At 43.6% G+C, this 12684-nt stretch overlaps 1 protein-coding gene across 1 annotated transcript in view; it reads right to left on the bottom strand.

The window, feature by feature from the left end:
• Nucleotides 1–108: 108 nt before the first annotated feature.
• The window catches only part of Ampd1 (adenosine monophosphate deaminase 1), a gene marked incomplete in the record, with an annotated part of 38022 nt that continues 25446 nt past the window's right edge, over nucleotides 109–12684 (bottom strand). The window contains 10 exon segments of the mRNA XM_008834004.2: nucleotides 109–267; nucleotides 703–813; nucleotides 1149–1322; nucleotides 2992–3112; nucleotides 4260–4423; nucleotides 4616–4742; nucleotides 7447–7610; nucleotides 8231–8362; nucleotides 8635–8829; nucleotides 11367–11496. Of these exon segments, the coding sequence (XP_008832226.1) occupies nucleotides 109–267; nucleotides 703–813; nucleotides 1149–1322; nucleotides 2992–3112; nucleotides 4260–4423; nucleotides 4616–4742; nucleotides 7447–7610; nucleotides 8231–8362; nucleotides 8635–8829; nucleotides 11367–11496 (1477 nt within the window).

Raw genomic sequence — 12684 nt, forward strand, 5'->3', positions numbered from 1 at the left:
TAATACAATCCTTGACTTCTATTAATAATAGGGACGCAGTAAGAAGTCCTATTGTAATTCAAACTGTGCAATGAAAATCTTACTCATAATGTTATTTATTTACTTTATTCATTCTGTTGATTTCAGACCCTCAGCAATTAAATTAAGCTCATAACACCAGGTTTCATAACGGTAGGCCATACGAATCTGGGCTACATTTGTCCTCCGGATATCATTTCCAACAGGGCCTTCCTCAAGGTAATTGTTGCCCAGAAACTTTGCTTTCTCCTATAAGACAAAAGGAAGAGAATGTTTGTTGTCTCTTTTCACCCCGGTATAGACAGTAACTGCATCCTTCACAATAATTCCTCATGTTACTCATAGGTAAAAGGAAAAACAATGAACTATTTATTTAGTCCTCGAGGTGCGTGTTTTCCTGAGAAATCAGGTGTATACTATCTCCCAAGAAAGCTAGAACTTATTGAAAGAGTGAGGGCAAAGTCCTAGGGATTGAACTCAGAGCCTTACGTACACCAGGCAAGTGCTCTACACCAAGTTCTTTCCCTGGCCCTGGATTAGTCTTTTTCTAGTCCCTATCCATAGCAACTGCATATGGTTTGCAGGACAGCTCTTCTACAGGCATTTCCTCACTCAATTAAATTTTCAATATTCAAGTTTCTAGACCCAGTACTCAAAAGGACAGCCACTCAAGGTCAGGACTACCTCATGTGAAATTCCACACTGCAGAACACTGTTCCTTGCCACTTCACACATATCACAGGTGCTCAGCTTGAAAACTTGTGCAGCAATGGCATATTCTTCCATCAGGGGCTCCTATAGTTATTTGTTGCAATGAGGGGAGGTGGTGTATTACTACAAGAAACAACATGCATCTTACATAAAAAGAATAATGAAGCCAGGCGTGGTGGCACATGCCTTTAATCCCAGCACTTGGGAGGCAGAGGCAAGCGGATCCCTGTAAGTTCAAAGCCAGCCTGGTCTACATAGTGAGTTCCAGGCCAGCTGGGGCTACAGAGAGACCCTGTTCAAAAACGTAAAAAATGAAAAAAAAAGCATAATGAAGAAGTACCTTGATTGGGCTTTGAGTTTCTAGGTGAGTTTGAGGCCAGCCAAGCATACTTGTGCTGCTCAAGCTTGTACTTGCATACCTTGGTGAAGTGGAATTGCATTGGGTCATCTGTAGACAGGGAGATCATTAGGCCTTTCTGAAGGAAATCTAAGAAAGGATTTTTTGCGTATTCAAGAAACAGACTGTTGTTACTTAATGGCGACATGGCGATAGGAATCTGGGCTAAGAAAAACAGGTACTGTAACACAGGACTCTGAAAAGAAAGTAAAACATAATAATATTAAGGATGATGAAAAAAGACTAAAATCAGAGACCTTAAAATCCTATGGTCAATCTGAAGTTTTATCTTTCAGGAAGGTCTTCAAGTCTCCTTTAAAACAAATGTTCTGAAATTGTTTTCAGAAGTACTAAATCTTTTTTGTTTTTGAGGCAAGGTCTCACTATGTAGCTCCAACCATCCTAAAGCTGACTTTGTAGACCAGGCTGGCCTCAAACTCACAGAGATCCATCTGCTCTGCCTCCTAAGTTCTGGGACTAAAGATATGTAGCACCATGCCTGGCTCAAAAAAAATCCCTTTTTAAAAAATTGAGCATTAATTGACAAAGTTAGATGGTCTAATCTAGGCAATTAAAGCTCAAAAGACTTTTCCCTGAAACCTACTTTTTTGGCTACATGAAGGGTATGACTCTCACAAGAGACGTTTTAAAGCATGTTACAACAAGAAACCTGGCAGAAAGCAGCCAAAGGGAAGTCAAGCCACCTCTGACTTCACCTGTCAGAAGATCTCGGTTAACGCATTTCTAATGGCAACTAGTAAGGTAATCTTGAGACCCTTGTTTCTCTAAGTAGAATAAACAACATTGAATAATCCCAAAATGTCCTATGCACTACATGAATATACTGATAATGACTTGTAACAGGAGGGTGCAGGTAAAGACCCCTGAGGCTTGCAAGAAACAATCATCCTCCTTTCATAAGAGTGCTGGAGCTCAGAATACTAAAAGCAAAGCAGTTATTTATTTATTTATTTGTTTGTTTGTTTGTTTGTTTATTTATTTATTTTTCTTTGTATAGTTGCCATCAACCTAAAGAAAAGGCAAAAATGGCTGGCAAGCCAATGGTTTTTGTAGTCTGTGATCTTGAAAAAAATTCCTGTCCTCTTTTTCCTATAGGTTGGTACTCCAGAGAATTATAGTCTTTCCTACATGTCTGCCATAGTCCACACCTCAAATTCCCCATCCTCCTGGGGCTCAAAATTTTTCTCCCCCTTCCTGATAATGTCATCTCAGTCACATAGCACTGTCTGTAACTTTTCAATCCTAAAATAAACTAAAAAGCATCCAGGCAAGTAGGCACCAGCTGTTAATGAGGAAATTCAGGGGCCTGGTGCCTTCCACTGCTCTGATTCCTCTCTAAACATACCACATACTGAAAATGGACCATAATGAGTTATTTCTTACAGGCTCTAATATCAAATATTACTGATATTCAGAAAGGCCTCCAAGGCAGGTGTATTCACCTGTGATCCCTACACTCCGGAGGTAGAGGCTGGAGGAGTAGGAGTTCAAGGTCATCTTCAGCTATATAACAAGTTCAAGTCCAGCCTGAGCTACATGGGACCCTCTTTCAAAAAAGATTGAAAAGGTGTGGCGGGGGAGCTGGAGCGATGGCTCAGCGGTTAAGAACACTGTTCTTACAGAAGACCTGGGTTCGAATCCCAGCACCCACATGGCAGCTAACAACTGTCGGCAACTCCAGTTCCAGGGGATCCAACAGCCTCCTCTGTCCTCTGTGGGCATTGCACAACATGGGTGCAGTTACCTACATGCAGCCATAACACGCATAGACACAAAATAACAATAATAATTAATAAAATATTTTTTAAAAAGATCGAAAAGGAAATGAAAGGCATCCAACTCACCTTTTTCAAATTCAGACCATGAGAGATATTATCTGCTATCATGAAGGCTGTCATGAGGTGGGTGAGTGCACCTGCTTCCCCGCAGTGAGGTCGGAACAGAAACGTATTCATGCCACGTTCCCTGTGAAAACAAAATTGCTGTGGGAATCTCGGGTTCTGGGCAGTGATTTACAAGAAAATTCACACTCATGAAGGGAATGGCTATCCAAAGGATTCAGCAAAGCATAATTCCAAATCCTCATCATAACTCTTCCTGAATACAAACTCGCAAAGTGGCAGCCAAGGATAGAGAGGTAAGGAGGCAATCAGGGGAGAGGACCCGATGCGGACATCTTCAGTTTCAGCAGAAGACACAAGAATCAGTACTCATTGCAGGGGAAAATGTTCCGCCATGCCCAACCAAAACTGTAGAGTTAATGACAACATCAAAAATGTTTATTCCTGTCCCAAAATAAATTGAAGGAAAAGTTAAAGGAAAGAAATGTATGTGATTTGGGCCAACCAGAAGCATCCCAGGAATGCACTGAGCCCCTTGACCACCTAAAGTGCCAACACACGAGCAGAGAGCTGAATCACATCCACTCTCCTTGCTAGGCATGGTGGCACATACCTGTAATTCCAGAATTTTAAGGCTGAGGTTGGATTGTGAGTTCCAGGCCAGCCTGTTAGCTAAGCAGTAGTAGTGAGACCCTATCTCAAAAACACTTAAGGACTGGTGAATGAGGTGACTCGGTGAGTAAAGGCCATGCACGTCTGACAACCTGAGTTTTATCTTTGGGGCCCACATCAAAAAGCAGGATATAGGAGCTGGAAACATGACTCAGAAGTTAAGAGCACTTGCTGCTCTTGCAAAGGACCCACATGGTAGCTAACAACCATCTGTAACTCTAGTTCCAGGGAATCTGACACCCTCCTCTGACCTCTGTGGGCATTGCATGACACAGGCACACTTACAATACATGCAGGCAGTACACTCATACACATAAAACAATTTTTTAAAAAATTTAAAAAGCAGGATATACTGGCATGCATCTGTGATCCCAGAACTCCTATGTAGGAAATGGTAGACAGAAACAAGAGAATTTCCAGGAAGCTCACAAGACCACCTAGTACCCAGAATGCCAAAAACAAGAGAAAACCAAAACCTGAAAGTTGTCCTCTGACCTCCACATGTGTTCCACACACGTGTACCCACACATACCAATAACAACAAAATGCACTAAATGTTAAAAAAGACTGTCCTTTGACCCCCTTTCCCTTGTACTTACTTTCTCAGACTGTTGAGCAAAGTGATGTTTGCATACATGTAGTAGGCATAGTAAGTGTAAGATGGATTGTTTTCCATCGTCCACTCCTCAGGTTTGGGACTCTTGGAAGAAAACATGTGACCACTGTGTTTGGACTCATCATCCACACTGTCAAAACCAGTGATCTGTCAGGAAGAGTGAGCCAAGCAGTGCGTTCAGTCCATGTGCAGGGTCTCTGCCCTCGGACAAACTTCTCAGCCCCAAAGGGAAGGCCCAATGGAGCCAGTGGAAACAGATAAGCACCAATAATTAGTCACGGCCAGCAAGGTTGACAGGCTCATGGGCAGGAGTCTAAAGGCTTGAAGGGTCATGCTTACATGCTTGAGGAAGACACTAAGATCTGGGTGAGCCTGGGGGTTGATGGTAGCCTCAAACACTGGCAGGAAAATATTCTCCAGCATCTTTCCAAAGTGTGGCAGGAAATTCTTGGATCGGAATACATCACTGAAAGTAAGAAGGAAGAGAACTTAGGAGGAAAGGAATGTTAGGACTCAGTGTACAGGAGCCAGTGAACCAAATGCTGTGTACCAGAAAAAGACCTGGTGTATTCAGCCTACATCCACTCGCAAATCTTCTTTCTTCTTCTTTTTAAGACAATGTCTCCTTGTAGCCACAACTGACCTGGAAATCTGCCTGCCTCTCCTTACACCTGGCCCTTTCCTCTTTTTTTTTTGTCTTTTTAAGATAGGATCTCCCTGTAGCTCCAGCTTGCCTGGAACTCTTTAGGCAGACCAGGCTGGCCTCAAATAGAGATCTCCCTGCCTCTCCCTCCCAAGTACTGGGATTAAAAGCGTCACCACCACGCCCAGCTCCCTTCTTTTTTAAGACAGGGTCTCACTATGCAGCCTTGACTAACCTGGAACTTGCTATGCATACCAGGCTGACCTCAGACTCACAGAGATCCACCTCCCTCTGCCTTCTAAGCACTGGAACTAGAGGTGCGCACTATCACACCCAACTCAGATATTCCTGCTTATGTACAAAGAGGAGTCTGGGTTGGACTGGGCATAGGAAATATAAATTTCTTTCTGGACCACATGTCCCCAGCTCTTCTGCAAACTCTCCATGGTAAGAAAATGAAACACTCATAACTGAGTCTAGATATGAGGAATATAGCAATTATGTCATAGGAAGTGCAGTGATTATACGTGTGTGGTCACAGGATAGTAAGCAAGAAATAGTATCAAGAATACCTTCCTGGGACTGGGGCTGTAGCTTGCTGAGCATGCATGAAGTCCTGGGTGCAATCCCCAGCACTCCATAAACCAGAAGTGGTGGCACATGCCTGTGATTCAGTAATCTGGCACTCCAGAGGTAGAGGTAGAAAAATCAGAACTCCAAGGCCAACCTGGGCTATATAGACCCTGTCTCTGTCTCTTTCCCTATGTGTATCTGTCTCTTTCACCTGTGGTGACAACAAATTATAGCATTTTTATGTATGCCAGAAACTTTTCTAAGTAGTCAAAAGTATTAGCTAAATTAATCCTCATAACAGCTCAATACAGGGCCAGTAAGATGGCCCAGCAGGTAAAAGGTGCTTACCACTAAGCCTGACTTCTTGAATTCAATCCTCAGGACCCACATGGCAGAATGAGAGAACTAATTCCTGTGGATTGTACTCTGACTCCACCCCACCCATAAACACAAAAATAAATAAATGTAAAAATAAAACAAAACTCAATACATCACATGCCCTTTTTACCTATTTTGAGAGGTAGATGCTGAGGATCTGGACTTGGGTCTTCATGCTTGTGTGGCAAGCATTTTTCCAACTGAGACATCTCCCCAGTCCCAATAATTACTATTTTTTTTGTCTAAGACATAGGATAAAACCTTGCATTGCCATAGGGCACATAGGCAGGTTGCCAGAGAGTATGTAGGCTTGTAAGTTAGATGCAAGATCAACAATACTGAGCCAACAGAGACATCATCCCTGTAGGCTGGAAGACGCCACACATGGCATGAAAAGCTTCCTCAGCAAACTACTGAGAGATTCTGATTATAGTGAACTTGAGCTCTTGTGGTAAATAAGCTGACCATGGTAAAGGTTCTGACAGAAAAAAAAGCTGTAACTGGGGTCTGACATGGTAGCACAATCTGTAATCCCAACATGCAGGAAACTGTAGCAGGTGGATTATATATTCAAGCCTAGCCTGGGCTACATAGTGAGACCTTGTCTCAAAATCAAGAAGGGCTGGAGAGATGGCTTAGAGGTTAAGGGCACTGGCTGTGGACCCAGGCTCGGGTCTCAGCACCCACATGGCAGCTAAGAACCATCGATAACTTCAGGTCCAGGGTTTCTTGTGTCCTCTTCTGGCCTCTGTGGGTGTTGCATGACACAGGTGCACTTACATACATGTAGGCAAAACACTCTCATACACATAAAATAAAAATAAATAAAATAAAAACAAGAAAGCAATATTCCAGTACAGATAAATGTGACAAGAATGAACTGGACACAGAGAAGACCAATGTACAAGGTTCTTATCCTAGCTTAGTTCTTTTTCAGCTTTTGGTTAGAAACCTGAACTGAGCTAGGTGTAGAATGCATGACTATAATCCCAGCACTCAGGAGGCAGAGGCAGGAGGATCTGGAGTTTGAGTCTAGCCTGGGCTACATAGTGAGTTTTAGGCCAGCCTAGACTATAAAACAAGATCTTATCTAAATTTTTTATTTATTATTTTTATTTTATGTGCATGAGTATATTGCCTGCATGTACATAAGTCACTTGTATTCTGCAATGCCTGTGGAGGTCAAAAGAGGGCATTGGATTCCCTGGAACTGGAGTTATGGATAGTTGTTAGCCACTATGTGGGTGCTGAGACTCAAACCTGGGTCCTCTGCAAGAGCAGCCAGTGCTCTTAACTGCTGAGCCACTTCTTTAGTCCCCATAACAAGACCTTATCTCAAAACAATAATGAGAGGGGGGGTAGAGAGAGACAGACTGAAATGATCTTCTTAACTCCTATCTGGCCAAGTGTACAGCACCCAAAGTGAGCAAAGAGCAAAGAGGGGATTGGAATCAAGTACTGCTGCTTCAAGAAAGCTGACTTCTGTCTAGATGGACTGTAGCTTTCTGGTGTATGTGGGGAGGAGAGGCAGGTGAAAAGAGGGCAGGCTTCAGGGTCCCCCAGGGCAGCTACATACTAGATCCTGGGGACCTGGATCATCCATGTCATGTTGGGGCAGTAGATACGGTTGCAGACGAACCAAGAGGAGAGCTTGCTCCACTCATCTGGACTGCGGCCATAGATGGACAAGCGGGGTTCTGCATGCTGGTACTTGGCCTCCACCAGGTCTGCACCCACCTCCTGCGAAGTCAAGAGAAGGATCCAAAGCTAGGGATTCCTGTAAGTCTCCCCAGGGGTCTAGACTGATGGGATCTAGGGAGAGGGACATGGATCCTCAGAAGAAATGGGAAAGTAGGAGAAAGACTATCAAAGGTTAAGATTTAAGAGAGCTGAGAGCAGAGGAAATATCCAGTGGGGATAAAGACTCAGGATATGTCTGAGGCCAGAGGGAAGAATCAGATAAGGTATCTGCAAAAGAAACAGTTTATCATACCCAACTCCCTAAAGACACATTCCTGACTCACAACATATTCTTGCTTCCTACACAGCACCATGGTGATGTGGCATCCCATCCTAGCTCTGTCCAAACCTCAAAGGCCAAGTCCTTAATCTCAAAATCACACCTTAACTTCTCTACACTGGAAACAGAGGAGTTTCCCGAAAGATACCTCCTTCCCCTCCATCCCTCTTCTCTTCCTCCCTCCCTTTTTTCTCCCCCTCCCTCTCTCTCCCTCCCTCCTGTCCCTTCCTTCCTTCCTTTCCTCCTTCCCTCCTTCCCTCTTTCCTTCCTTTCTTCCTTCCTTCAGTCTTTCCTTCTCTCCTCCCCTACTCATAAACCATGCCAGGTAGTTTTTCCTCACCTTGATGATAGTGGCAAAATATTCCCCATTAATGTAGTTGTCTGTTTTCAGGTAGAGGTCCCGTAGCTCACTTGCACCCACAGGATTATATTTGTCGTTAAATTTATCAAAACGCTGAAAGGTCTGGCGTCCCTGAATTAGGAAATGGAATCAGAAGTTTTGATTTCCAGGACACAGGGTGCTGGGGCTGACCAGATGGAACAAGGGGCTAGTAGCAGGGGAGGAGGCTGGGTATGATGAGGTCTGGTGCCAGTGACAGTGAGTGAACCTCACAATCATCAGGGTGTTTTCAGACAGCATGGTAAGCTGATGTGGTTAACGGTGCTATGCTGAGGGAGTAATGGACTGGACATTCGGGGTTCTGTGTTACTGGAAAGAGTGAAACCAGTATCTTTTCAACCTACAGCATGAACGTCTAGAGAATCAACAGTGAGGTCATAGGGATGCATATTTAATTTAGCAAAAAGTTCCTTTAGGGTCAGGTTCTTCTCTTTGGTGCTGTAGACCACTCTGTCAGCATCGATCTGGTAAGATTTCTTAATGAAGCGCAGCAGATGCTTCTGATTCATGCAGGCAGCTGCATGGATGTGGGTGTCCACCTGCATCCATACCCAAAGAGAGAAAAACCAGCTATCAGTCCTCGTTATACTGTTGTTAGAGGCCCTGGTGCCTGCAAATTCCACTGAAATGGGAGGAAGGACTAATAATGATGTGAACTGACAGCTGATGGAGTTAGCCCAGTAGTAATGACTCATTTGTGTTCCCTGGAACTGGAGTTATGAACAGTTGTTAGCCACCATGGGCTACAGCAACACCATGGGTGTTGGGAATCAAACCCAGGTCCTCTGGAAGAACAGCCAATGCTCTTAACTGCTTAGCTACCTCTTCAGTCTCAAATAAATTATTTTATTATTTTATTTTATTGGTCTTTTTGAGACAGGGTCTCCCTGTAGCCCCAGCTGGCCTAGAACTCGCTATGTAGACCAGGATAGCCTTGAATTCACAGAGATCCACCTGTCTCTGCTCCCAAGTGCTGGGATTAAAGGCATGTGCCACTGTGCCTGGCCCTTCAAATCAATTTATTTTTGACAGACAATATTTGCCCAAGATTTGACAGGCAGCTGACCCAGGACTTGAGCTTGAGTCTTATTTTAATATTCCCTTTTCCTACTTCCTTGAAATCATTTACATGGTCAGAACACATTGAAAGTATTTCTAATCAACTGAGTTTCATAATTATTAGCTCATTTGATATTCATCGTCTTCACGTAAATTGTATCCAGTAGACATTCTCCAATTTTATAAATGAGGACACTTGAACTAAAAAACTATTTAATTATTTGCCCAAAGTCTTATAGTCAGGGAGCAGAAAAAAAAAACAGAAGGAAATCTCAACCCTAGAAGTGCAATTCTTTAAAAAAATTATTTATTTATTTATTTATTTATTTATTTATTATTTATCTTTTTGAGACAGGGTCTCCCTGTAGTCCCACTTGGCCTGGAACTCACCATGTAGACCAGGCCGACCTCAATCTCACAGAGCTCTGTCTGCCTCCACCTCCTAAGTGCTGGCTTATTTATTATTTTTAAATTTTATGAGTATGAGTGTACTGCCTGCATGTATGTAAGTGCACCTGTGTCATGCAGTGCCCACAGAAGAGGGAAAAGGGCATCGGATGACCTAGAACTGGAGTTACTGACAGTTGTTAGCTGTTGTGTGGGTTCTGGGATTCGAACCTGGGTCCTCTGCAAGAACAGCCAGTGCTCTTCATTACTGGGTCATCTCTCCAGCCTAAAGAGCAGTTCTTAAAGTTTTGTTTCTTGTTCTTGTTGCTGATGATGCTTACAATTTTACTTTTTCAGTACTGGGAACCAAACCCAGGGCCTTGTGCACTTCAGGTTGGATGATCACTCTACCTCTGAGCTTCCTCCCAGCCCCATAATTATTATTATTATTATTTTTTTTGTACCAGGAGTATGGTCATTTTTTCTCTGGGGCAAACAACAGGAATGACATTTTGGAGCTGGAGAGATGACTCAGCAGTTAAGAGCACTAGTTGCTCTTGCAGAGGATCCAGGTTTGGTACCCAGCACCCACATGGTGGCTAACAACTGTCTATAACTCGAGTCCCAGGGGATATCCCAGGGATAACACCCTCTTCTGGCTTCTTCAGGCATTGCACCACATAGATGCAATTACATACATGCAGGCAAAACACTCATACACACAGAATTAAATTAGGGCCAGGTATGGTGGCACATACCTTTAATTCCAGCACTTGTGGGAGCAGAGGCAGGTGGATCTCTGTGAGATTGAGGCCAGCCTGGTCTACATGGTGAGTTCCAGGCCTGCTGGGGTTATAAGGGAGACAGTTTCAAAAAGAAAAGTAAAGAAAAGAAAACAAAACAAAACAACACCAAAACAAAGCAAACAAAAATAGATTGGGGATGGTGGCACACACCTTTAATCCCAGCACTCAAGAGGCAGAGGCAGGCAGATCTCTATGACTTCAAGGCCAGTCTGGTCTACATATCCAGTTCTAGCCAACTGGGGCTATAGGGAAACCCTGTTTCAAAAAAACAAAAACATGGGGCTGGAGAGATAACTCAGTGGTTAAGAGTAGTGGCTGCTCTTGCAATTCCCAGCACCCACATAGCTGCTAACAACCATTCATAGCTACAGTTCCAGGGGACCTGACGCCCTCTTCTGGCTTTCCATGGGCACTTCACAACACAGGTGCACTTATATACATGCAGGCATAACACTCATACACAAAAAATTTTAAAAATAATAATTTTTTTGGTCTTTTTGAGACAGGGTCTCCCTGTAGCTCCACCTGTCCTGGAACTCACTATGTAGACCAGGCTGGCCTTGAACTCACAGAAATCTGCCTGCCTCTGCCTCCCAAGTGCTGGGATTAAAGGCATGTGCCACCATGCCTGGCTTAAAAAAAATAATGTTTTAAAAACTCAAAAAGAAATATTTTTAAAAGAAATGGCATTTTAATCTTTTAGATGTAATCTACCTGCTTTCCCTAAAAAATCACAAAACATTTTAAGTTCATCAGAAAACAGTGAGGAAATCACTGAATGCACTTTTCCCTGGAAAAGTGCCCTGAGTGGCTGTGGCGCTTACCTTCCTGCAATTATAAAAGTCTCGATGGGGGTTGTTCTTTAGCTCCTTCAGCTCATCCATCTCGTTCAGCATCTGATGAACCTGGAACTTGGAAGAGAGGAACTTCAGGCGCCGGTGGGTGTAAGTCTTGCTGTGAAAAATAAAATTGTATAATTCTAAAATATTTCCAGATACTTAAGGAAAATAATAACCATTCCAAAGTCACCAGGACTCTTACTACTCATAGGAGGCAACAATTACTGGAGCAAATGTTGCATATGCCTCCAACCATTACTCTCACTGAAAAGTTTTTCATCAAAATTGGACACAATAATGAGAGAGGACTTGGGAAGGATTTAAAAAAAATCTCTGGAGACTGTGTAGTTCAAAGTCAAGGGCTTAGCTTTGGAGTCAGTTGACTTTGGCTCCACCCTGGCTCAACCAGTTGTGTGACTTGGACTCAACTCACTCAACTTGCCTAAGTTCCAGCTTATAAAATTCTAGTTATAAAAGTATCTCAGGCTGAGGACGGAGTTCAGTTAGTAGAGTGCCTGCCTAGCATGCGTGAAGCCCGAGTTTGATCCACATCTATTACATAAGCTGGGTGTGGTGGCACATGCCTCCAATCCCCAAAACAGGGCTACACAAGGCTGAATCTTAGTTCTCCACTTGTCCACTGCAGGTGGCTCAGGTATGGTTGGCTACATCTGGATCGCTGATGGGCTGCCTCTAAGAAAGTCATTTGGCAGGAAATGCCAGGTACTTCATTTGAGGAATTAGGAATATCCCCAGAGGAATAAGGAGCCAGGCATGATAAGACTCATCAAGAGTCAATGCCCCTGTCATCAGAATGAGGTGGGGCTGTTGTGACTCAAGGGCACCTTGTGTTGAACTCTTAGCTGAAGATCCAGGTCCTATGGAAAAGACCAGGCTGATGGATATATTGAAAGTGCTATTTCCTCACCTTTGTAATATACTAGAGGTCAAACAGCTTGAGATTCCTCTCTGAGTGTGATGCAGAGGAGTAAAGAAATGACTCCCTATCCCTCTACGGACCCTGACACCCAGAAGGCTTTTGATGGTACAGCAGAAGAGCTCCAGAGTTCCCAAGAGAAGGAGCATTGTTCTAGTAGTGCCAGCCTACAGATGCGCCAGTAGCCAGCGAGGATCGCAGCACAATAACCGAGTACAGGAGGATGCATTGTTCTCATCAGAGTGCTGACAGTGCCTAGCAGGAGCTACTCTCTGCCAAGGAGCATTGAGGGGAGGCAGGGTCAACAGAACAACTCAGAGCAGCAGAACTCTTGACTTTGCCGTGGATATTTGGGGAATGAAGGGT

Source organism: Nannospalax galili, unplaced genomic scaffold, assembly GCF_000622305.1.
Source record: "Nannospalax galili isolate Female #2095 unplaced genomic scaffold, S.galili_v1.0 scaffold475, whole genome shotgun sequence".
NCBI classification, from domain to species: domain Eukaryota; kingdom Metazoa; phylum Chordata; class Mammalia; order Rodentia; family Spalacidae; genus Nannospalax; species Nannospalax galili.